The following is a 27010-nucleotide window of genomic DNA, read 5'->3' as shown; positions in this document are numbered from 1 at the left end:
TGAACTTTTTCCAGCACTTTAGCCAAATCTTCAGTGCCAGACTCCTGGCATTCATCTCCATGGCTATCTGCTCCCACTGTCTCCACAGTATATGTCGGTAGGGCCTCCTGCTGAAAGATGACCTCACTCCTCTTTTCCACCTCCTGCACTATGGCCTCCAGCGCTGTATCTGAGAATCTAGCAGCACTCTCTCTGGCCTAGTACAATTCTAAACAGGGTGCAGGAACAGAGAGACCTCGGGGTATATGTGCACAAATTGTTGAAGGTAGCAGGGCAAGATGAGAAAGCAGTTTAAAAGGCATATGGCATCCAGGGGTTTATAAATAGAGGCATCGAGTACATGAAGAACCTCTATAAAACACTGGTTCATCCTCAGCTGGAGTATTGTGTTCAATTCTGTGTACTGCACTTTAGGAAGGATATGAAGGCTTTAGAGAGGGTGCTGAAAAGATTTACAAGTATGATTCCAGGGATGTAGGACTTCAATTACATGGATAGATTGAAGAGGCTGGGGTTGTCCTCCTTAGAGAAGAGAAGGTTGAGAGGAGATTGGACAGAAGTGTTCATAACTATGAGGGCTTAAGACCGAGTAGATAGAGAGAAATTATTACGTATGGCAGAAGATCAAGACACGAAGGAAAACTTTTTTATGCAGCAAGTGGTTAGAATCTGGAATACACTGCCTGAGAGGATGATGAAGGCAGATTCAATCATGGCTTTCTAAAGGGAACTGGATAAGCAGCTGAAGAGAAAGAATTTGCAGGGCTATGGGGAAAGGGCTGGGAAGTTGCTCTTGCAGAGAGCTAGCATGGACACGATGGGTCAAATAGCCTCCTTTGGTGTTGTTACCATTCTATGAATATATATTAGGACAGAATACATGACTTTAAAATGGGGACTGAATTACATCTGTGTGGCTTGGTTGAATTAAACTCCTAATTCACTTAAAGATTACACTTGGTCTTGCAGCCCCACGTGCAATGGAATGTAGGATCGATTACTATTCCTGAAATATATTATGACAGAAGCAACCAAAAAAGGGAAGATCTTGGAAAGGAAAGTCAATGGAAGAGCCATCAACTGTCTAGGAGTTGTTGACCAACTCATTGAAGAGAGGGACTTACAAAATGAACAGCATTTAAAGATGGTGACCTATTTGACTCTGAGCTATTGACCCCATAGCCTCTCTATCACCAACACCAACTACTTCCAACTCTGTAATATTGCCTGTCACCACTCCTGCCTCAGTCTATCTGCTGCTTCATCCATGCTTTTGTTACCTCCAGAATTGACTATTACAATGCTCTCCTGACTGGCCTCCCATTTGCCACTCTCCACAAACATGAAGTCATCCAAAACTCTGCTGCCTGTAGCCTAACTTGCACCATCCCATTCACCTATTACCCCTGTGTTACCTGATCTACATTAGTTCCCAATCCAGCAATGCCTCAAATTTAAAATTCTCATCCTTGTGTTCAAAACCCTCAATAGCCACGCTTTTCCCTATCTCTGCAACGTTCTCCAGCCCCACAATCCTCTTCAAAATCTGTGTTCCTGCAACTCTGGCCTCATGTCCATTTACCCCACCACCCACCTCTGCTTCACTCCATGACTGACAGTTGTGCCCTCAGCTGTCTAAGCCCTTATGCTCTGGAATTCCCTTCCTAACTCTTTCTGCATCTGAATCTCTCTCCTCCTTTACGACTCTCCTTAAAACCTTTGACGCAGCCTTTTGCCAGTTGTCCTAATGCTTCCTTTAGGGGCTTTCTGTCAAATTCTGTTTGATAACGTTCTTCTGAAAGTACCTTTGAGACATTTTACGATGTTAAAGGTGCTATATAATGCAAGTTGTTGGTGGAGGAAGGCAATATAGAAAATGCTGGAATAGGAACAGGAAATGCTGGAATGTATTTGTATAATATGCTAATGACGTGATGATGTCATGATATAAACTTCCTTGAACTGGCCACGCTTGGTGTCCACCTTGTCGGCTAGTGCCTCCCAAATATATCACAGAAAATGATGATGAAGATGAGATAAAGGTCTGTTAATATAGGCACCAAACTGTGGTAGGAAGTACCCTGAACAAGATTAGCCAGCTTCTGATGACCCACCTGCTCAGATGGCAGAGATTTTGGCTGGTTTGTGCGAGGCCTGAGCCTCAAGCTGTTTCCTCAGTTGACTGGCTGCCGCTGGGTCCTGGTGTGCATCGTGCTCATTTGGGTAAGTATTACGACCAGCTGAAAATGGTGTCTAGGGGTCCCTCTACCCTTCATCTGGTCTTGCCATAACAGGATTTTATTTTTAAACACACTGTTTTTAGCTCCAATTATAAGGCAAAGAAACCAGCACAAGCAGGCTTTCTTAGGTTTAAAGAAGAAAAGTTTGAAATTTATTAAATTTAAACTTAAATTTGGTTGGTGCCTACGGATACACGGCGCGCCCACGCTAGCATGCATACATGATACACACAGGCAAAAAGAGACAGAAAAGAGAAGAAATAATAAAGTGGAAACATTTGAGGCAATATCTGAAGAGTTTTTGTTACGGTTCTTCGAGCTCACTGTAAAGTCCTTGTTTGTAGGTAAATCTTGCTTTTCGTTGGGGCCCAGTATTCTTCTTAAACCTTGTTCGCTGTAGGAGACTTTTCTCTCTTGGGGTTTATGTGCCTTCAGTGGATTCAGAGGCTTGTGAGAAAGAGATGGGAGCAGACAGGGGAGATCTTCTCAATCCAGGAGCAAACAGTCTTTCTGCCTTCAAACTGTCTGTGGCCAGTTCAAAAGAAAACCCCAGAACAGCCAGGTAGTCATGTGACCAGCTGGTCTAAGCAGTCCTGGCCCTTGTGGATTGTATCCTCCTTAGCAGGTCCTGGAATGCACTTCCTTACCTTCAATGTCTGTTAGTAGGCAAATGTTTTTTTCCAGCCACGGCTGATCTGTTTAACAAGTCATTTCCTCACTCCAATAACAGTTAAAAATCAATGTTCATGACAAAATTGATGTGCCTGATTCTTGGCAGGTGGGGGCCTAGCATGACAGTAAGAGAATATTTTCTACCACTGACCAGACAGGTTTTAGGTATCACTGTTGTGGACAGTCACAGTAAAATGTTTACTGAGTTACTGTGAATTTGAAAACAGGACAATATGGCTGCACCCACAGGATACATTGGATACATGGGAACCGGAGCCACGGATCAGCGGATGGGGTAGCTGTTGAACAGGCAGATACCGAGTGCAGAGAGTCTGTGAGGAAGGTTAGACAGTTGACAGGGCAAAGTTGCAGCCAGTATGATGGGTTGAAGTGTGTCTATTTTAACACAAGAAGTGTCAGGAATAAGGGTGATGAACTTAGAGCATGAATCAGTACTTGGAGCTACGATGTTGTGGCCATTACTGAGACGTGGATATCACAGGGGCAGGAATGGAGGTTGGATGTTCCGGGGTTTAGATGTTTCAAAAGGAATAGAGAGGGAGGTAAAAGAGGTGGGGGAGTGGCATTGTTAATCAGGGATAGTATCACAGCTGCAGAAAGGGAGGTCGTCGAGGAGGGTTTGTCCACTGAGTCATTATGGGTGGAAGTCAGAAACAGGAAAGGAGCAGTCACTTTGTTGGGAGTTTTCTATAGACCCCCCAATAGCAACAGAGACATGGAGGAACAGATTGGGAGGCAGATTTTGGAAAGGTGCAGAAGTAACAGGGTTGTTGTCATGGGTGACTTCAACTTCCCTAATATTGATTGGAACCTCCTTAGTGCAAATAGTTTGGATGGAGCAGTTTTTGTCAGGTGTGTCCAGGAAGGTTTCCTGACTCAATATGTAGATAGGCCGACTAGAGGGCAGACTATGTTGGACTTTGTGCTTGGCAACGAACCAGGCCAGGTGGCAGATCTCTCGGTGGGAGAGCATTTCGGTGATAGTGATCACAACTCCCTGACCTTTACTATAGTCATGGAGAGGGACAGGAGCAGATGGGATGGGAAAATATTTAATTGGGGGAGGGGGAATTGCAATGCTATTAGGCAGGAACTGGGGAGCATAAATTGGGAACAGATGTTCTCAGGGAAATGCACGACAGAAATGTGGAGGTTGTTTAGGGAGCACTTGCTGCGACTGCTGGATAGGTTTGTCCCGATGAGGCAGGGAAGGGATGGTAGGGTGAAGGAACCTTGGATGACAAGAGATGTGGAACAGCTAGTCAAGAGGAAGAAGGAAGCTTACTTAAGGTTGAGGAAGCAAGGATCAGACAGGGCTCTAGAGGGTGACAAGGTAGCCAGGAAGGAACTGAAGAATGGACTTAGGAGAGCGAGAAGGGGACATGAAAAAGTCTTGGCGGGTAGGATTAAGGAAAATCCCAAGGCGTTCTACACTTAAGTGAGGAACAAGAGGATGGCCAGAGTGAGGGTAGGGCCGATCAGGGATAGTGGAGGGAACTTGTGCCTGGAGTCGGAGGAGGTAGGGGAGGTCCTAAATGAATACTTTGCTTCAGTATTCACTAGTGAGAGGGACCTGGTCGTTTGTGAGGACAGCGTGGAACAGGCTGATATGCTCGAACAGGTTGAGGTTCAGAGGGAGGATGTGCTGGAAATTTTGAATGATATGAGGACAGATTAGTCCCCGGGGCCAGACGGGATATACCCAAGGATATTACGGGAAGCGAAGGAATAGATTGCTGCGCCTTTGGCAATGATCTTTGCGTTTTCACTGTCCACTGGAGTAGTACCGGATGATTGGAGGGTGGCAAATGTTGTTCCCTTGTTCAAGAAAGGGAACAGGGATAACCCTGGGAATTATAGACCAGTCAGTCTTACGTCGGTAGTGGGCAAATTATTGGAGAGGATTCTGAGAGACAGGATTTATGATTATTTGGAAAAGCATGGTTTGATTAGAGACAGTCAGCATGGCTTTGTGAGGGGCAGGTCATGCCTCACAAGCCTTATTGAATTCTTTGAAGATGTGACAAAACACATTGATGAAAGAAGAGCAGTGGATGTGGTGTGTATGGATTTTAGCAAAGCGTTTGATAAGGTTCCCCATGGTAGGCTCATTCAGAAAGTAAGGAGGTATGGGGTTCAGGGAAAGTTGGCTGTCTGGATACAAAATTGGCTGGCCCATAGAAGTCAGAGGGTGGTAGTAGATGGAAAATATTCAGCATGGAGCTCGGTGACCAGTGGTGTTCCACAAGGATCTGTTCTGGGACCTCTGCTCTTTGTGATTTTTATAAATGACTTGGATGAGGAAGTGGAAGGCTGGGTTAGCAAGTTTGCCGATGACACGAAGGTTGCTGGAGTTGTGGATAGTGTGGAAGGCTGTTGTAGGTTGCAATGGGACATTGACAGGATGCAGAGCTGGGCTGAGAAGTGGCAGATGGAGTTCAACCTGGAAAAGTGTGAAGTGATTCATCTTGGAAGGTCGAATTTGAATGCGGAATACAGGCTTAAAGACAAGATTCTTGGTAGTGTGGAGGAACATTGGGATCTTGGGGTCCATGTCCATAGATCGCTCAAAGTTGCCACCCAAGTTGATAGGGTTGTTAAGAAGGCGTATGGTGTGTTGGTTTTCATTAACAGGGGGATTGAGTTTCAGAGCCGCGAGGTTATGCTGCAGCTCTATAAGGCCCTGGTTCGACCACACTTGGAATATTGTGTTCAGTTCTGGTCGCCTCATTATAGGAAGGATGTGGAAGCTTTAGAGAGGGTGCAGAGGAGATTTACCAGGATGCTGCCTGGACTGGAGGGCATGTCTTCTGAAGAAAGATTGAGGGAGCTAGGGCTTTTCTCATTGGAGCGAAGAAGGATGAGAGGTGACTTGATAGAGGGGTACAAGATGATGAGAGGCATAGATAGAGTGGATAGTCAGAGACTTTTTCCCAGGGTGGAAAGGGCTATCACCAGGGGGCATAATTTTAAGGTGATTGGAGGAAGGTTTCGGGGAGATGTCAGAGGTAGGTTCTTTACACAGAGAGTGGTGGGTGCGTGGAATGCGCTGCCAGCGGTGGTGGTAAAAGCAGATACATTAGGGGCATTTAAGCGACTCTTGGATAGGTACATGGATGATAGTAGAATGAAGGGTAGGTAGTTAGTTTGATCTTAGAGTAGGTTAAAGGTTCGGCACAACATCGTGGGCCGAAGGGCCTGTATTGTGCTGTACTGTTCTATGTTCTATGCTCGGAACATATGAGAGTGCATTTAGTTCATATATTGAAAGAATTTAAATGTTTTTCAGAGCTAATAACATTTTTGAACTCTAATCCAGAGCCCAGGCTAAGGCTCTGGGGACATGGTTTGAATCCCACCATGGCAGATGGTGAAATTTGAATTTAATTAATAAATCTGGAATTAAAAGCTAGTCTAATGGTGAGCATGAAACCATTGTCGATCGTTGTAAAAACCCAACTGGTTCACTAATGTCGTTTAGGGAAGGAAATCTGCCGTCCTTACCTGGTCTGGCCTACATTGACTCCAGACCCACAGCAATGTGGTTGACTCTTAAAATGCTCTCTGAATTGGCCTAGCAAGCCACTCAGTTCAAGGACAATTAGGGATGGGCAATAAATGCTGGCTTCGCCAGCGATGTCCACATCCCACAAATGAATTAAAAGAAAGGTGAAAGTGAAGAGGTCAAAACTCAGAGTAAGGCAATTGTTGAGCCAAGAAAGCAATTTCGCGAATGGAAATGGCCTGAAGGTGTATGACATGCTAACAACCCTCTTGCTCCCAATAAGCAAAAGATGTGCCATTCAAAACAATCATCACCAAGTTTGAGGAACATTTCAACCCTAAGCCACTAGAGATAGTGGAAAGCTATAAATTGGGGACCAGAAATCAGAAAAGCACTGAAATAGTTGGTGAGTACATTGTGGCACTGAAGAATTTATCACTGCATTGCACATTCTTAGACCATGCATTATGAGACATATTTGTGTTAAGGAATCCAATCAAAGTTACTAAATACACAAATCTTATATTTGAGCTAGCATGTAAAATTGCTCTGTCTATAGAGATGGCATCAAAGAATGCTCGTGAATTTCAACCTAAGCCAGTGACCAGTACAGCTTCCGTCCACTATCGGAAGGCTTATGCCAAACCTAAAGTGGGGAGACCTAGTCAGAAGAGTGCTAGTGATAGCGGTTTAATGTTTTGTTATCGCTGCAAGGGCAACCGCATGACACCAGCATGTCAGTAGAGAAATGTCAAGTGCTTTAATTGTTAAAAGAAAGGTCATATTGCAACTGCTTGCGGAGCGAAGACCAAAGCAGGAAAGGGAATTCATTCCAGTAGTAATAGAAAACAGCAAAGTCACAAAGGTGGAGTTCACAATCTTGAAGTGAATCCAGAGTGCCTAAGTGAAAAGGAGCTAGGGCTGGACAGCATTTATGCCACTTGCAATCACTCAAATGACACAGATTTTTGTACAATGGTGTTGTAAATCAACAGTATATCAACATGTGCATCTATACAGCTACAGATTACTCTAGAATGAGTAGAGATATGTATGAGAACAAATTCAGCGATGTGCCTCTAACTGAGAGCGCCGTTCAGTTGAAAACCTACTCTGGTGAGGTGTTAGAAACATGCGGACAAATGAAGTGCATAGTCCAATATAAGGGCAAGTTCCTCAAGTTACCCATTGTTGTAGTGAAGTATGTCAACAAACCAATGTTAACGGGGAAAGACTGGCTTTGTAAGCTGACGTTAAACTGGAAGCTTGTTTTCCAAGTTGAGATGGCCAAGAAGCTTGATCAGCTATTGCATAATTACAGGAACATTTTCGAGGATAGCTATGAAGGCATAATCAATGTGAAAGTGCACATATGAATTAGGCCTGATGCAAAACCAGCATATTACAAGGCGAGGCCAGCTCCTTATGTTCTCAAAACTCAGGTTGAAGAGGAACTAAAGAAGCTAAAGAGGAACAGTGTGCTAGTGAAAACTGACCACAATGATTGGGCAACCCCAATTATAGTAGTGCCCAAATCAGAAAAACTGTAAGACTATATGGGGACTACAAAGTCACAATCAACCAGACAGTGGATGATGAGCAGTATCCACTACCAATTTCTCAAGATTTATATGCAGAGTTAGTGGGATCTAAGCTATTCACAAAGTTGGATTTGTCCCATGCTTATGCACAGCTCAATGTGGATTGAGAGAGTCAACGAGAGTCTCATGATAAACTCACACATAGGGTTATACTCCTACACAAAACTGCTGTATTGCGTGAAGTCTTCTCCAAAAATCTTCCAAGCTACAATGGATAAGATTTTGCAAGGAGTGCTGCATTGCTTTTGTAATCAGGATGATATGTTGATCACAACCACAACAGAGGGAGAGAATCTTCAAGTGTTGGATGAAGTGTTAAAAAGGCTCAATATTCACAATGTGAAGTTGAAAAAGAGCAAGTGTGCTTTTGTGCAATCTAAGGTAGTGTACTTTGGCCTGAAAATCAATGAAAAAGGACTACAACCAGTGAAAATGAAGATAGAGGCAATGTTCAGTGCCCCTAAACCAAAAGATCTTTTCTGTGAATGGTCAAATACTATTTGTGATTTCTGCCTGAACTTGCAACAGTGTTAGCACCACAACATGAGCTGTTAAAGATGTGAAATGGGAATGATTTAAAGTACAAGAAGATGCTTATGATGCATGTAAGAGAAGCTTGACCACTGACGCATTACTTATTCATTACGACACAAATTGTGACCTGAAGGTAGCATGTGATGCTTCAAACTATAGAGTTGGAGCAGTGATCAGTCATGTCATGGATGATGGTCAGGAGAAGACCATAGCATTTGCGTCAATTACCCTGACCAAGCGTGAACGCAACTACGTGCAGATAGAAAAGGAAACATTTGAATCATCTTTGGAATCAAAGATTCACCAGTTTTTCTTGGGTAGAAACTTTACTTTAGTTACAGATCATAAACCCTTAATAGCTATTCTGACAATACAGACAATAGCAGTGTCAAGGATGCAGCGGTGGGCTGTACTTCTCTCACACTACGACTACAACATCGAATATTGTTGTTCGAAAGAGAATGCTATCGCTGAGGCACTGTCGCGTTTGCCGCTTGAGGACTCAGAAGTAGGCTGTGAACATGCAATCTTCACAATAGGAGTAGTGATTTTTCAACCACTGCAACTAAAATTGCAGCTGAAACCCAAAGACTTAGTATTGAAAAAAGTCTATGAACAGACATTGAATGGATGGACAGAATTTGACCAGTGTACAGATGAGAAATTAAAACCATTCCACAATTGTCGCAATGATTTATCATGAGAACAGGACCGCATTAAGTGGGGCCATAGAGTGGCTGTACCTAATTCTCTAAGAGATAGGATTCTGGCAGAACTCCATACTGAACACACAGGAATAGTCAGCAGGAAGGGCTGAAATTTATGAGTGCCCTGGAAATTGCAGCGGTGCGCTCTGCTGTCGACGGTCTTCAGGTGCAAATGCACCATTGCTGAGTCCCCACGATATATCGCACGGGGGCTCATTTAAATGGATGGGTGGAGTGGCTGCCCCCGATGACGTAGAGGGGGTGGCCGCTCCGTCCCCGGCAATGGCGTGCGGCACCACCGCGCAGGCACCAGCACCATTTTTAAAGGGATTCAAGCCCTGCAGTAACAATTGAAATTTTAAAGGGACATTAATTGGAAATATGTGTGAAAAACTAAATAAAAGCTGGAATCTCCTGTTCACCCCCTCTCCCTGCACCACCCCCCGCCCCCACCCAATGTTTGTTTTTGGGCCTATTCCATCCAAAATAAAGTTAATTCCCACCCCAAACATTCGCCAACCCTGAACCTCGTTACCTTTGCCCTTCAATCCTTTCCCATCATCCCCACAACCAATTACAATAGTTCTCTCCTCTCACACCACCCCCACCACCCTGAAATTTTCACTCCTCCCCCTTCCCACCAGTGTCACGCGTCGGAACTCCGAATAGATTCTGAAGGCATGGGAGTTCCGGCTGGCGGCCGGAATATCGGCGTGGGATGGCTGTCACTACCACATAGGTAAATATTCTTTCATTTTAATCTTATTTGCATATTAAAATGAAGGCCCTGCCACTGCTAAAATATGGCAGGGCCTTCTCGCCATCAGAGTTCATGGCGGGCCTCTCCCGGAAGAATTTTATGGGCTGCCCTGCCACGACCCCCGATGCCTGAGGGCTCATAAAATTCAGCCTGAAATCTATAGCTAGAGGTTTTGTTTTTTGGGCTGGTCTAGAGAGTGTCCTAGAATCATTCATTAGTAAATGTACTATTTGCCAAAACTGTAGAAATAAACTGCCTAAGACTCCTTTACAAGCTTGGTCATGGTTGACCCAACCATTTCAAAGAATTCATATAGACTTTAGTGAAAAGGAAAGTGACAATTTCATAGCACGCATTGATAGTCGCTCGAAGTGGATCAAAGTCAAGCACATTGTTACTACCGAGGCGGGCGGAATGCACTGTCAACTCAGTCCCACTTCTCCACAGGTAACAACATATAGTTAATTTTTTCCACTTACCGAACCGGTCAATCAGATACTCTATTTTTCCCCAGAATAAAGCACACCAACCAGTTTTCTTTAATAAACAACAAAACTATCCATTTATTACAAACCAAGTCTTAACCAATAATAAAGCAAACATACATGCAAATTAAAATATTAAAGCCTCTTATTTATCCTAGCCCTCACGCACACACACATACATACACAACCAGTTAACTGGGAAAAAAAAGGATTTTTGTTTACAGCTGTGACAAAGAAATAGAACAATTTAAAATACCCACTTAGGCTTAAAAGAAGGTATGGAAGGAAGTCCTTTATTTTGGCGAGGTCCCAAAGGCGAATAGACGGCAGTCAATGGAATCTTCCTAGAACAGTTCTTTCCAGATGATGTTGATGTTTAGTCTAGGTAGGCTTCCAAAAGATGCACACAGAAAGCTCCAGTCAGACTTTACAGCAGGAAGCAGCAACAAGGATCTTCTTAGGTCTTATAGCAGTGATGTAGCAGTAAAGGGTTCTTCAAATACAGGAGGAAATAGTAAAACTTGATGCAGGAATTGTTTAAAGATGCAGGGATTCTTCAAAGAGAGAAAGATATCAGCTGTCTTCTCCTGGCAGGCACACAGCAGTTCCTTCTTTTTGTTATTGGTCAAACACCAACTAGCTTTTTTAACTGTTCAAAATGAAACTAAAACTGTTCAGCAGTAAGTCGTGTGACATCTATAAATCTTGACCTGTCATTCCTTTGCAAACATTCTTTCAGAGTCACAAGCACAACCCTGCTGGATTATTTGCAAACAGATGTCTTCCAGTATCTGTTTACAGTTCCATTCTCAGTCCAAACCTTCTGGCAATCTTACTTTTTAAAAAAAAACACAAAGTTCAGCAATCTCCAGATGAATCAATGTCCAGAATTCAACTATAGGTTCTTTAAAACATATTTTACAAAAGAAATGGTAGGAATCTCATATCAACATGAGTCAATAAACCAATGCTGAACAGACAATAGACGAGTTAAAGTCTATTTTTGCTTGTTATGGACTGTCAAATGAGCTTGTCTCAGATAATGGTCCTCAATTTCGATCTGCTCCATTCCAAAACTTCATGAAGCAAATGGTATCAAACATACCCTCATTCATCTGGCATCAAATGGAACAGCTGAAAGATCTGTGAGGATAGTTAAAGATGCACTCAAGTAACAAGTGTTGCATGGGTGTTCAAATTTCAGGATGAAACAGCGATTGCTAATTTTCTGCTGAAGTATAGAACGATTCCACACTCTACTACAGGATATACACATGCCTGAGCTTTTGATGAAGGGAAGGTTAAGGACATGTTTGATTTTGGTCCGACCTAACTTGACTGCTGAAGTTGAATGCAAACAGCTCAGTCAGAAATGACAGTGTGATGCAAAACAAAAAGAACACAGTTTCAAGCAGGGTGAACATATTCATCTTTTGAGTCCCCCTCCCAAGTCACAAAAATGGGATGTGGGAAATGTATCAGAAGTGTGGGAAATGTATTAGAAGTGTGTGGAATGAAAAGATACTTGGTTGAAATTGATGGTAGAGTGAGAAATGTTCCAATCACATGATCCCAACAAGGGATGAACCAAAACTGAGCACAATCTGCTTGATCACGAGCTCATGTCAGAGTTTGAACCAGTTCAGACTTCAGTGTCTGAAGTACCAATCTTTGAGAACAAAATAAGAACTTCTCTAAGTTCTGAACCTAAACCAAGCTGTCCAAAACCTGACTCTACACCAAAACCTGCAAGGAGATCAGAAAGACTTCAGAAACCAGTTATTAGTTCATTGTAGAGAAAAAGACTAATTTGAAAGGGGAAGCAATGTAATGTATTTGTATAATATGCTAATGACGTGATGATGTAAATGCATCCTTCCTGGCCACGCTTAGATGTTGCCTGTTAGTGCCACCTGAACATACAAACATACGAATTAGGAGCAGGGGTAGGCCACTCAGCTCTTCAAGCCTGCTCCGCCATTCAACAAATTCATGGCTGAACTGATTACTCCACATTTTCACTGAGCCCGATAACCTTCCACCCCCTTGCTTATCAAGAATCTATCTACCTCTGCCGTAAAAAATATTCAAAGACTTTGTTTCAACTGACTTTTGAGGAAGAAAATTCCAAAGACTCACGACCCTCTGAGAGAAAAACTTTCTCCTCATCTCTGTCTTAAATGGGCGACTCCTTATTTTTAAACAGTGAGCCCTGATTCTAGATTCTCCCACAAGGGGAAACATCCTTTCCACATCCACCCTGTCAAGACCCCTCCGAATCTTATATGTTTCAGTCAGGTCACCTCTTACTCTTCTAAATTCCAGCTGATACAAGCTGAACCTATCCAATCTTTCCTCGTAAGCCAGCCCACCCATTCCAGGTATTAGTCTAGTAAACCTTCTCTGTACTGCCTCCAATGCATTTACATCCTTCCTTAAATAAGGAGACCAGTATTATACACAGTACTCTAGATGTGGTCTCACCAATACCCTGTATAGCTGAAGCATAACCTCCCTACTTTTGTATTCAATTCCCCCTCACGATAAACGATAACATTCTATTAGCTTTCCTAATTACGTGCTGTACCTGCATACTAACCTTTTGCAATTCATGCACTAGAACACCAAGATCCCTCTGCATCTCAGAACTCTGCAATCTCTCACCATTTAGATAATATGCTTCTTTTTTATTCTTCCTGCCAAAGTGGACAATTTCATACTTTCCCATATTATACTCCATTTGCCCACTCACTTAACCTATCTATAATCCCTTTGTGGCCCCCTTATGTCCTCTTCACAAGTTACTTTCCTACCTACCTTTGTGTCATCAGCACATTTAGCAACGATGCCTTCAGTCCCTTCATCTAAGTTATTTATATAAATTGTAAAAGGTTGAGGCCCCAGCACAGATCCCTGTGGCACACCACTCATTACATCTTGCCAACCAGAAAATTACCCATTTATGCCTACTCTCTGTTTCCTGTTAGCTAGCCAATCTTTTATCCATGCCAATATGTTACCCCCTATACCATGAGCTTTTATTTTCTGCAATAACCTTTGATGTGGCACCTTATCAAATGCCTTCTGGAAATCTAAGTACAATATATCCACTGGTTCCCCTTTATCCATAGCACATGTAACTCCCTCAAAGAACTCCAATAAATTGGTTAAACATGATTTCCCTTTCACAAAATCATGTTGACTCTGCCTGATTACCTTGCATTTTTCTAAATTCCCTGCTATAACATCTTTAATAATAGCTTCTAACATTTTCACTAAGACAGATGTTAAGCTAACTAGCCTGTAGTTTCCTGCTTTTTGTCTCCCTCCTTTTTGCATAAAGGAGTTACATTTGCTATTTTCCAATCTAATGGAACCTTCCCCGAATCTAGGGAATTTTAGAAAATTAAAACTAACACATCAATTATCTCACTAGCCACTTCTTTTAACACCCTCGGATGAAGTCCATCAGGACCCAGGGACATGTCAGCCCCCAGCTCCAACAATTTATTCAGTACCACTTCCCTGGTGATTGTAATTTTCTTGAGTTCCTCTCTCCCTTCCATTTCCTGACTTACAGCTAATACTGGGATGTTACTTGTATCCTCAATAGTGAAGACCAATGCAAAATATCTGTTCAATTCATCTGCCATCTCCTTATTATCCATTATTAATTCCCCAGACTCACTTTCTATAGGACCAACACTCACTTTGTTAACTCTTTTCTTTTCTAAATATCTACAGAAACTCTTACTATCTGTCTTTATATTTCTAGCTAGCTTTCTCTTGTACTCTAATTTTACCTTCCTTATCAATCTTTTAGTCATTCTTTGCTGTTTTTTTTTTATATTCTGTCCAATCTTCTGACCAGTCTCCCATCTTTGTGCAATTGTAGGTTTTTTCGTTAAGTTTGACACTATCTTGAACTGTTTTAGTTAACCACGGATGGCAGGTCCCATCCTTGGAATTTTTCTTTCTCATTGAAATGTATCTATTCTGTGTATTCTGAAATATCCCCTTAACTGTCTGCCACTGCATCTCTATTGACCTATCCCTTAACCTGATTTGCCAGTTCACTTTAGCTAGCTCTGCTTTCGTGCCCACATAATTTCCCTTACTTAAGTTTAAAATACTAGTCTTGGACCCACTCTTCTCTCCCTCAAATTGAATGTAAAATTCAATCATATTATGATCGCTGCTACCTAGGGGGCACCTTAATTATGAGGTCATTAATTAATCCTATCTCATTGCACAATACCAGGTCTAGTATAGCCTGCTCTCTGGTTGGCTCCAGAAGGTAGTGTTCCAAGAAATTATCCCAAAAACATTCTATGTACTCCTCATCTAGGCTACCTCTGCCCATTTGATTTTTCCAGTCTATATGTAGGTTAAAATCCTCCATAATTATATTACCCTCAGCAGATCAAGGAAATCTTTGGAAAGAGAAACAACATTCAGTTCGGTGAGCTTCTATCAGAATAGAAGGTGCAAATGACTTAAATGTTGAACTTAAATAACTAAAGTTTATGTGACTTATTAACCACAATGTGTCCAATGTTGGAGACAACATTTTAAAAAATGTTTTCTTTTCTGTAGAGAGACGCCCACAGAAGGAAGTTAACTTTTGATCTCCGGCAGAGCCGGTGCTGTGTGAGTTCCTGGCTGGGGCAGCGCATTGTGGCCTCGGTGTCATGGCGACGGCGGAGCCGGTACCGACACCGGCTGACGGGGAGATCGCCCAGGGCCTGCGCGCCCTGCTCAGCTCGCTCGAACGGTTTTATCAGCAGGTCTGTTATTGCATTTCGCTTTCTTTGATGTGAAAAGGCCTTATTTATATACTATATGAGAAGTAGGGCCGGAGCCGGGGCCTGGAGTAAACGGCGGCCCCGGCTTTTAGCCGCTGCCTGAGGCTGAGTGTGAGGCGCCGAGTTGATGAGATTTCAGGGCTTGTGCCTTCAGGTTAGCAAAACTGCCAAATATCGAGAATAATTTCAGCCAGGTCCAACTCCACCCTCCAAGAAAAGTTCGCTCAAAGTTGCTGATTTTAGAAGAAAAACGTAAAAAGGTAGCGCATATGATGGTGCGAAATGGACCATCAATCTGGGTTAGCATAAATTTTTTTTAAAAATGTCTCATTTTAAAAGAAATAAAAACAAAATGCTGGAAAACAAGTTAGGCAGCATCTTTGGAGAGGAAAACGGTGTTGGATGTTGTAAGTCTTTCATCGCCATTTGAAATACATTTCTACTTTGCACATTTCACCAAAATATGGTTGAAGTATGATGTAAAATTTTTTTCAAGAACGTTTTATCCATAAGCAAAACGTTGTTTAGGTTACAGTTGGTTTTTGAAACCTCTGTCAGGTGAGTTTAGAGATCCAAACAAATCAGTATTTATGATTTCCTGAAAGGGCATTTAGAAACAATTAATTGTTCTGTAATAATGTTTCGGGATCAACTGTGATGACAAAAACTGACACGTGAAATAAATGATGTTTTATGGATGAGAAGTTAAGCTGCAGCCCTGTTTATCTGTTCAGGTGGATGTAAGAGATGCAGTGCCCTTTGTTATTTGTAGAAGAACAGGGATTTCTTGTGTTCATTTTTTAGTCGTCACCACCAAAACACATTAACTTAGCAACAGTGTTGACAGATCTGTATGTTTACAGCATTTTCAGGTTGGCTGGTCATTTATCTCATTGTGGCAAGTTAATTGCTGCCTTTGCCTTCATGTCAACAGTGGCTTAGAAGTAACAACAACTTGCATTTATATTGTGCCAAATGACCCAAAATGCTTCTCAGGAGTAATTGGACAAAAATTGACAAAGCCAAAGAAAGAGACAGTAGGGCAGTTAACCAAAGCGTCTCCAAGGGTTGTGGGGTTGGAGGAGGTTACCGAGGTAAGGAGTGGGTGAGGCCATGGGGAGGGGGGAGGATTTGAACAATGGTATGAGAATTTTAAAATAGAGGCATTCTGAGACCTGAAGCCATTGTGGGGCAGCGAATACAGGGTGATGTGTAAATGGGACTTGGTGCAATTTTGGATGCAAGCAGCAGAGATTGGAATGAATTTAAGTTTATGAAGGTTGTCTAGGAGAAGATGGAAATACTCAGTAGTTGGTTAGTTATGACATCTGGTGGATGTGAAAGGCACTGTATAAATGCAACCTTTTTTACTATCTCCCAGTAACACCTTGAATATCACCCAGCTGGTCTGTTAGTAAATGTTTTTCTTGAAGTGTTGGGAGATATGCTTGTAAGAGTCTCTGAGGCGGGGACACTGGACATGGGGATTGTGATACGCGATTAACCCGTGCCCATTGATTGCAACGCAGGCAGCACATGAACTATGTGCTGCAGTCCATTTTAAATGATTTCAGAGTCTAGCCAGCACTGTTCGTTCTGTTTGGTTAAATGCCTGAACAGGGACTAGTATCATGAGTGGCTAGCACAAGTTAGAGCTATATTGGGGATCTCTGGAGGAGGCTGGATCATCCACTTGGCACTTCTGGCTGAAGTTGGTTGCAAACTTTTCAGCCTTATCTTTTGCACTGATGTGCTGGGCTTCGCCATCATTGAGGATGGGGTTATTTGTGGACCCTTCTCCTCTGGTTAGTTGTTTAATTGCCTACCACCATTCACGACTGGATGTGGCAGGACTGCAGAACATTGGTGTGATCCATTTGTTCTGAGTTGTCTTGGCTCTATCTATTGCACGCTGCTTCTGCTGTTTAGCATGCATGTAGTCCTGTTATTGCTTCACCAGGTTGGCACTTCCTTTTTATGTATGCTTGGTGCTGCTCTTTGCATTCTCTCCTATACTCTTCATTGAACCAGAGTTGGTCCCTGGTTTGATTGACCTGTGCATTGTAGATGGTGGAAAGACTTTGGGGAGTCAGCAGGTGAGTCATCTGCTGCAGAATATCCAGCCTCTGACCAGCTGTTGTACCCACAGTATTTGTATGGCTGGTCCAGGTAGGTTTCTGGTCACTAGTAACCCCGCAGGATGTTGATAGTGGGGATTCAGCAATGACAATGCTGTTGAATGTCAACAGGAGGTGGTTAGATTCTCTGGTTGAAGATGGTCATTGCCTGGCACTTGTGTGGTATGAATGTTAGTTGCCACTTATCAGCCCAAACCTGAATATTGTCCAGGTCTTGCTGGATGTGGACACAGACAGCTTCATTATCTGCGGGTTGCCGATTGGAACTGAACACTGTGTGTTGGCAATGCATATTCTCACTTCTGACCTTATGATGGACAGAAGGGCATTGATGAAGCAGCTGAAGATGGTTGGGCCTAGGACACTACCCTGAGGAACTCCTGCAGCGATGGTCTGGGGCTGAGATGATTGTCCTCCAACAACCACAACCATCTTCCTTTGTGCTCAGTATGACTCCAGCCAATGTGGAGTTTTCCTCCTGATTCCTTGGGGCTCCTTGAAGCCACACTCTTTTAGTTTAGAGATACAGCACTGAAACAGGCCCTTCAGCCCACCGAGTCTGTGCCGCCCATCCACCCCCCATTTATACTAACCCTATACTAATTCCATATACCACATCCCTACCTGTCCCTATATTTCCCTACCACCTACCTATACTAGGGGCAATTTATAATGGCCAATTTACCTATCAACCTGCAAGTCTTTGGCATGTGGGAGGAAACCGGAGCACCCGGAGGAAACCCACGCAGACACAGGGAGAACTTGCAAACTCCACACAGGCAGTACCCAGAATTGAACCCGGGTCGCTGGAGCTGTGAGGCTGCGGTGCTAACCACTGCGCCACTCGGTCAAGTGCTGCCTTGATGTACTGCTCCATTCACCACAGCCCCATCACTCACCTGCCAACAACCTCTATCAATCAGGACTTATATCTGATGTTCATATCCTATGCTACATCCCAGATCAATCAGGACTTATATCTGATGTTCATATCCTATGCTACATCCCAGACACTTGGCACTCTTGCAAGCCTCACACCCACATCTCACAACTTGTGCAGCCTTCAGCCAAGGCAGCCACATCAGCCAAGCAGATTGCATGAGACTCATTGACACATATCTCTTTCTTTCTCTCACTTTCTTTTGCAGGACAAATTGGCAGACAACTGGAGGGGCCAGGTGTGCTTGCATATCCTAACCCCCAAGGAGGAGACACTGCTGGCCATTATTGGGGCTCCCATTACTAAGGCTTTAGCCAGCTGCAGGGCTGAAATGAAAGATGATATCCTCCTTCTCACATCCCAACTGCCCCCTTGTCACACACTGTCTTCTAATTTGCAAGCTGCAGATAGTGTAGGCTGCCCTCCAAGGCCATCTGCAGGCTTCCCCCACTGAAAGTCAGCAGCCTTCCACCAGCTATGCCGCAGCCACTGGGGTAGTACTGTGTAGGAGCACTAGGACAGGCAAAGGCACACCTAAGATGGGTACTAAGGGAATGCACAAGGGTGACTAGTTCTGTATACAATTTGGAATGGTTTGATTTATAAATTTGGTTTGGAATGTTTATTTTGTGTTGGAATATATTTTAGCATTGTGGACAGGTGGCAGTGTGATCAGTGTCCAAAGGTAAAGTGTGGGACTGCTGGTGAATGGAGAATTGGATTTGTGGTTACTGATTTTGCAGTCTGATAAGCTCTTCTGGCCTGGAAAGAGCAGTAGGTTACCTCCAGTTCCTCATCCTCCTCCTTCTCTTTAGCAGCTGGCAAGGGCTAAACCTTCATGATTGCAAGATTGCGCAGCATGCTGAAGACAACAACGAATTTTGACACTGGCTGCTCCAAAGCGGTCCAGGCAGCGGAAGTGTTGTTTCAGCATGCTGATGGTGCTGAATCACATTTTGTGCGTCAGCATGGCTTTCATTGTATGCATGCTGTGCATCTGTGTGTGGTTTGTCCATCAGGGTCATCAGCTGTGGTTAGGGGATAGTGCTCACCACCCAGTAGGCATCCTATACGTACGAACATACATACAAACATACGAATTAGGAGTAGGCCACTCGGCCCCTTGAGCCAGCTCCGCCATTCAATAAGATCATGGCTAATCGGATTGTAACCTCGACTCCACATTCCCACCTACCCCCCCCACCCCCCGATAACCTTTCACCCCCTTGCTTATTAAGAATCCATCTACCTCTACCTTAAGAATATTTAAAGACTCTGCTTCCACCGCCTTTTGAGGAAGAGTTCCAAAGACTCATGACCCTCTGAGACAAAAAAGTTTCTTCTCACCTCTGTCTTAAATGGGTGGCCCCTAGTTCTAGATTCTCCCACAAGGGGAAACATCCTTTCCACGTCCACCCTGTCAAGGCCCCTCCGGATCTTGTATGTTTCAATCAAGTCACCTCTTACTCTTCTAAATTCCAGCAGATACAATCCTAGCCTGTCCAACCTTTCCACATAAGACAACCCGTCCATTCCAGGTATTAGTCTAGTAAATCTTCTCTGAATTGCTTCCAGCGCATTTACATCCGCCGTTAAATAAGGAGACCGGTACTGTACACAGTACTCCAGATGTGGTCTCACCAATGCCCTGTATAGCTGAAGCATAACCTCCCTACTTTTGTATTCAATTCCCCTCGCGATAAATGATAACATTCTATGAGCTTTCCTAATTACTTGCTGTACCTGCATACTAACCTTTTGCAATTCATGCACTAGGACACCCAGATCCCTCTGCCTCTCAGAGCTCTGCAATCTCTCACCATTTAGATAATATGCTTTTTTTTATTCTTCCTGCCAAAATGGACTATTGCAGTACCAATAATATCACCATCTCCCCTTCCCCATAGAAACAGAACAGCAGAAAAATTACTGAAATTTAGTGAAATCTGTAGTCAAAGCAATTTTTTAAGGGTGGGGGTGCAAAAGTGGTAGCTGAATCCAATCTGGATATACAGTACCATAACTGCAGACAAATGTAGGGACATGAGCGTTTAATAATGCTTTTAAGTGCTGGCAAATTGAAATGGAGAATGACTTTGATCATTTCAATATGTGGGAGTAATCTGCTGATGTCAATTGAATCAGTTTTCATTAGCTAGCTCAATTGTACTATTTTATAAGTTAATTGCAGTCGGATATTGGAAGCCAGTGATTTTTTTGATGTTTAATGCCCTTTTTCTTATAGCTTAATGTTGGAGATGATGTTCTAAACATTACTCTTGATCTATGCAAGCTTCAAAGTCTGCCAGCACACCTTGACCCAGCACACCTTAATAGCTTGCTCCAACAGCATATTCTTGATTTGCAGGTAAGTGTAAATATAATTTTTATTTTAAGAAAATTGTTCTATACACTAATGGATACCTGGAAGTTATTAAAATAACTTAAACTGAGCAGTGCAAATTACATTACTAAACCACAATAATGAAGCTCTGAAAATTGATTATTAAGATGTACCTGGAAATAAATGAATTATGTTCTTTACATGTATATGATACAGGCCAGAGCATGGGGTTGTTGATGATGGTGTGGGACATTAGGGCCTATGTGAAGGAGAGATGGAGTGGCATTAATTATTAGTGATGGGCAGTAGCAAAATCTAAAGTCTGAGGGTGAGTGCAGAGACCTTCCTGGGTTGAGACTGGGAGCAGTGACTGGTGATAGCAACAGTTATATAAATGATTGGTGCATTGCAAGCTGCGCTGTCTTCATCTGTTCACCACCCTGAACACAGACGTCCATTGAATGTAAGTCAGTTTTAGAACAAAGGTTACTGGCAGGTCTTATCCAGAGGTAAGAGATGCTAAAATCTTGCTTCTACTGGTGTCAGTTGTACATTTTATGTTGAGTTGTACTGCTCAGCATGCTGTGGCTCTGCAGTTCTGTCTGGCAGAGGCTCAAACCCATTCAAGGCAGTTGTTTAATGACTGATCTTCTGGAAGGATGTTGAAATGAGCACGGTCTCTTGGAGTTGCGGTGGCTCCAAGATGACACACCAGGTTATGGAAGTATGGAACAATGTCAACCCTGTGGCAAATTTGGTATTCCTGTCCCTGAGCCAAATGGTTCTGCACTAGTGCAGGTTGTTTTTAATGATTTAAGCAACTAATCTGGCTCACTAATGGGGCTTGGAAGAGAAAACATTACCTGCATTGGGATTCTTCACACTGTGCTCCAGATAATCCTGAAAACTAGTATCTCACGAGTAGGGAGATCTTGCTGAACAAGCAGTCGAAAGTATATTGGTTATTTATGCTGTGAAGCTGTGTGGCTTTGGCTGGTTAAACTGCAGCTGTATCCTGGGAGTCTTAAGCTTTGGCATTGCCACTTATGCATAAACTCTAAAGTTGAGTAAGTTGGATGTGTCCTTCTAAGAAAGTTTACAGTCTAATATTGAGCAACAGGAACTCCGTGTATTTCTCAATAGCTTAATATGGAGACTCTTCTACATTATGATGGAATTCCCACATGTCAAGACATTCAGTTGAACACACAGAACTTAAATTTAGTTGATGCATAGCTGATTATTATACTGTAACTGATTTGCATTAATTACATTATAACTGCTCAGTTCAAATAATTTAGTAACATTTTATTGTTAGTGTGTTTCAGAAAAGTTGAAATTATTGATGAGAAATGACATAACTGGGAACCGAAGCACAGGAGAGATGATGCTGCCATCAAAACCTGACGATTACTCAGATTCAACAATGACTGATGACCCTAAGCAAATTTCAAATAACACAATTACTCTAAAAACAAAAATGTTCCTAAATGATGCACAAAACAAGCCTGAAGGACAAGACAAACCAAATATCCAAATTGAAACAGAACTGGTTCAGATCAAGGCAAGCAGAGATGAAGTAAGATTTAATTACATTTTTTCATAAAGTCCATTGATATAATTATGTGGAGATAGTTTTGTTTTAACTTGAGTAGTTGAAACTGTTTCTCATGTCATATTTATTTCACAGATTGAAAGAAGAATTTCAGCATTCATGGAGAGAAAACAGGCAGAGATCAATGAAAACAACATCCGTGAATTCTGCAATGTTATTAATTGTAATCAAGGTTAGTTGTCAATTAGTAAAGGCTATATTGATGTAACTTTTTTGAAAACAGAAGATAAAGAGAGAGATTCAGAAATAGATTAAATGCTAATTTATAGGATATATGTGGAAAGACTAACCTGTTTGCTTGATTTTCCATTACCATGTATTAAGACACTGCTAATAATTTGAAAGAGAATTTTGTTTTTGAGTCAACATTTCTATCTATGTCATTTACTTTGAAAATTATTTTTACAATATTGACTTTATGATTAGTTTCAGTCAAATAAATCTATGTTTAACCAGAAAACAGCTGTGCTAGAACAGATGCAGTTTACACAAGACACCCTGGTTTCAAAAGTCATATAAAAGGTATGTCAATTTCATATTCTATAGTGCTATTTATTTTTTCTAGTCTATTGAAGCTGAGATTTATGTTCATTGATCCATCAGCATAACAAGGTTGAACTGATTGTATGTTCACTTAAAAATACTTCTGGGAATGTTCGACCTTGTGAAAAGTTCTGTATATATGTCATCACTGCAGCTGAAATTGTGAGGTAGTCACATCACTCCTAAACTTATCTTCAAAAGTAGTAGATTTTCATTACAATTTTGAAACTGTTATTATATTTTGAGTATAGTTGGCACTATTGACTTCTCTCTTGTATGTAATAAGTTGGCTAAAACAACTTGATAAAATTTGGCACTTGTTTGTTAGTTCTGGGTGCACTTACATAGAATGACCTAGAATGTACAACACAGTAATAGGCTATCCACCCCAACTGACCCATGCTGTTGTTCATACTGCACATAATCCTCCTCCCACTATCTTCACCTAACTCAGCATAACCTTCTATTCCCTTTTTGTTTATCCAGCTTCTCCTTCAATGTTTCGATGATACTAGCTTTAACTACTTGTGGTAGCGTGTTCCACATTATAAGCACTTTCTGGGTAAAGAGATTTCTCCTGAATTTCCTGTTGGATTTATTAGTGACTAAATAATATTTGTGGCCCTTAGTTTTGGACTTCCTCACTGTAGGAAACTTTGTCTCTGTGTCTACCCAATAAAAGCCTTTCATAATCTTTAAAGACCTCTATCAAGTCACTCCTCAGTCTTTTCTAGAGAAGAGAGCTCCATTTAGAGGAGATTTGTAAAGCATCCTGTAGAATCAGTCATTAAAACAAGATTTTAATCGAGAACTGGAGGAGGGAGACAGAGGCTGGAACACCACAATCTTCCAATGTGCCATCAGCATTTAAAAATTCAAATTAGTTTGTATTTGCATTATCCAAGAAAGCTAAGTCATTACGTTTCAACCTTCTCCAGTGGGTCTGTCTTGATAACTTGGAACCCTAATCTAGTAATCCATTTTAATGATTATCTCTCCAGTTATTGTATCTTCTGTAGACAGCATGCTCTAAATTGCACACAGTACTCCAAATATATCCTCATCAGCAATCCATACAAAATTGACTTGTCTGATGACCTTCTGATGCAACTAATACTTGGTTAAGCTGATAACTTCTCACTGACTGGAAATTTACGTGAATGATCAGTAATGGAACCCAAATACTTCAGACTTTCCATTTTTGCTCATTGACAAAATGCAAAATAGGATTCCATGTGTACATTTCATGTTTGCACAGTACATTGTCTTAAATTTGTAAATCTATAATCATGATTCACCTAATTTTAAGCTCACTTGCTTAACTGGTCACCATTCCTTTGAATGCCATTAACCTCCCTTGTAGATGTCACTTGACCACATACTATAGCATTATTGACAAATATTAGAATATTACAATTCTTAAATTCATTATCCATAATGAGAGTTGCAGAGAACCCAGAAAAGTCCTCTGTAGAACTCGCCATTACCCCCATGGAAGATCTTCTACTTACTGCCTTTTGTCTTCAAATTACTTCTTAAAATCCAAGAAAATTAAACACGTGTAGAACCGTCCCCCATTAATTTTGTTACTTGCCCAAAAAATTTCAGTTGATTTGTGAGGCATGACCTCTTCTAAATCCAAGCTGACTATATGGCTTTGTTCCTCTATGGCTTTGTACCTCTATACATTTTTTTAAAATTATTTGTTCTTGGAATGTGGGCAGTGCTGATATGTCTGCACTTATTACTCATCCCTAGTTGCCAATTGTTGTTGTTTTACAATTAAGTGCCTTGTTGGGCCACTTCAGAGAGTATGGAGTTAAATTTACATTGTGGAACTGGAGTCACATTTAAGCCAGACTGGATAAGAGTGGTAGATTTCCTTCCCTGAAGGACATCGGTGAACAAGTTGGGTTTTTACAACAATCTGACAACTTTCATGGTCACTTTTTTTTCAGTACTAGCCCCCAATTTACCAGACTTATTGAATTCAATTTCAGAACTTACCTTGTTGAGATTTTAATGCACAACTTCTGGGTTGCTAATCCAATCCTGTTAATTGCAATCTGGCACTTAGCCCTCTGAATGTTAGGTTAGCATATGATTTTACTTTTATTTGAATATCAGAATTAGACAATTCCTGTAATTAATAGAGCTTCTAAAAGTATCAACCACACCTTTTTGCTTATTTCTTCACTCATTTATTTAAGGGTGTATCCCATTTGGTCCAAACACACTACAGATACTTAAGTGTGATAATATCCTAAAAGTTGTAGTAACGCTCCTGAACCAATGACTATGCATTATGTTTCCTTCAATAGCCTACAGGACTGTAACTTGAGTGTGAGTAATGGCTGTGCTTCTGACAATTCAGAAAAAGAACATCCGTTCACAAATAATGATGTAATATTGCATTCTGTAGATCATTACTGTTGAGTTTTGAATGCATTTTGAAGTGCATCTCACAGATTATTTAAATAGTTGCTGCATTGTGAAACTCATCCTTTATAGTAATAGAACAAAAAAAATCCTGTACAACTTACTTATATTTTCAAAACCATTTTTATTGCAGTTTCAAGAGTTGTGAATACATATGCACCTCAGACAAGGACTGAGGGTGTGGGAGCATCTCTGCAAAAACCTGATACTGTGACACAAAGCTGTGGTAATCCTGCTATTGAAGAAAGGCTTCAAAATATGGAAACACACATGAAGCTTCCGACAGGTGTAGTTCACTTTGTAATCTTTAAAGGGTTTATTTAAAGAATACAAAGGAATGATTGCAAAATAATCTAATTAAATTCCTATAGTGGCATAAATTAAAAGGACAGTATTTGGTTGGTCAGTTTAGCACTGTTATCTGAACTCTAAAATTAGATTAATGTTAGATTTGATTCTAGCTTTTTTTAAATACAGTTGATTACCAGAAGTTCCAGCCTGCAATGTATTGAAATTGGAGCTTCTTTATTTGAAAAATGAAATATTGTCCTGTGCATTGTAACTATACTAGCGCTAGTTGTATGTTTTATTTAATTTATGATCATTCAAACTTTTTAGACAAAGACTAACACAAATTGGTGATTAAAATTTCCTGTATTGATAAATTGGAAATATGGTGAAGGATTCTAGCATTTGTGAAGAAAACCTGCATAATCTTTGACTATATTGGTCCATTATCGGTTTGTTGGTATAAGCATTTGGTATACTCTTGTGTATACATTTTAAAATTCCTCTCCTTTTACATTGAGTTGCAATTGTTTTTCCTGGTAAGTAGCATCATATATTTCTCTATATCTTTATTTTTCTGTCTCTAAATTATTAAATGTCTTGCAATGAGCTCGCACTTCCTTTTTGTCACTTTAGTAGCCAAAGTGCTACTGCTATTCATAAATGAAGCAGGGAACAAACCATTCAAAAACAAGAAAAACATTAGAAAGCTGGCAAAAATAGACTACTAAATATTTATGAAAGACAAGTTCCAAATGAATACTCAAGAAAATCTATTTAAAAAAAAAATGAGCCAATTAAATCAATAAAAATGGTTTTTGGATAAAAGAGTGCTGCCGTTTTCATCTCAGCAATTTCGAATGTACAAAAAAAATACAATTTACATTTTATATACTTCACAGTAACATGATTAAGGTTATTTATTAAATAATCTTTATAGTGTCTTAATACCTTCAGCAAAGTTGTGTTTGAATGAGTCTCTCAAAATCTGGGTTTTGGCTGTGTTAGCTGAAGGTAGGTCTTGCATTCTGAGCATGTGTACAATTTCCCTGGATGCATCAGCAGCATTTAAAAAGTGAATGGGCAGAGAATTTCAGGCTAGAGAGTGCAACGATAAAAAATCCTAGCCAATGTCCATTGAAAATTGAGGATATTATGAAGTGCTATGACTACCAATTATTTATTTTCTTTTCCACTCCTTGTTGGGTTTTGTTTTAGTCTACACACCCTGAAACTCTCATAGCCTCAAACCCTAATAATCTATCTTTCCCTCTTCATTCCAACTGCCCTAACTTCCCCCTTTTCCTGCTTGCACCTCATCCCACCAGCATCTTCTATGATTGACAGCAAACTCTGTGGAGCCTCTAAAATTC

General features: G+C 41.3%; 1 protein-coding gene across 4 annotated transcripts in view; it reads left to right on the top strand.

The window, feature by feature from the left end:
* Positions 1–14814: 14814 nt before the first annotated feature.
* Positions 14815–27010, top strand: part of mbip (MAP3K12 binding inhibitory protein 1) — a 33680-nt gene continuing 21484 nt past the window's right edge. For all 4 annotated transcript variants that reach the window (XR_010975717.1, XR_010975715.1, XR_010975716.1 and 1 more), the window contains exons 1-7: positions 14815–15010; positions 15122–15312; positions 20654–20776; positions 22071–22331; positions 22443–22539; positions 22824–22889; positions 25483–25635. Coding sequence is in view for 1 of the 4 variants with exons in the window: in XM_068039284.1 (XP_067895385.1) it covers positions 15217–15312; positions 20654–20776; positions 22071–22331; positions 22443–22539; positions 22824–22889; positions 25483–25635 (796 nt within the window). In the remaining 3 variants the exon portion in view is untranslated. The remainder of the gene's footprint in view (positions 15011–15121; positions 15313–20653; positions 20777–22070; positions 22332–22442; positions 22540–22823; positions 22890–25482; positions 25636–27010) is intronic.

The sequence above is a fragment of the Heterodontus francisci genome, chromosome 9 (assembly GCF_036365525.1).
Source record: "Heterodontus francisci isolate sHetFra1 chromosome 9, sHetFra1.hap1, whole genome shotgun sequence".
Lineage (NCBI taxonomy): Eukaryota > Metazoa > Chordata > Chondrichthyes > Heterodontiformes > Heterodontidae > Heterodontus > Heterodontus francisci.
Note: the sequence above shows the minus strand (reverse complement) of the source record. Positions and strands in the feature narration are given on the sequence as shown.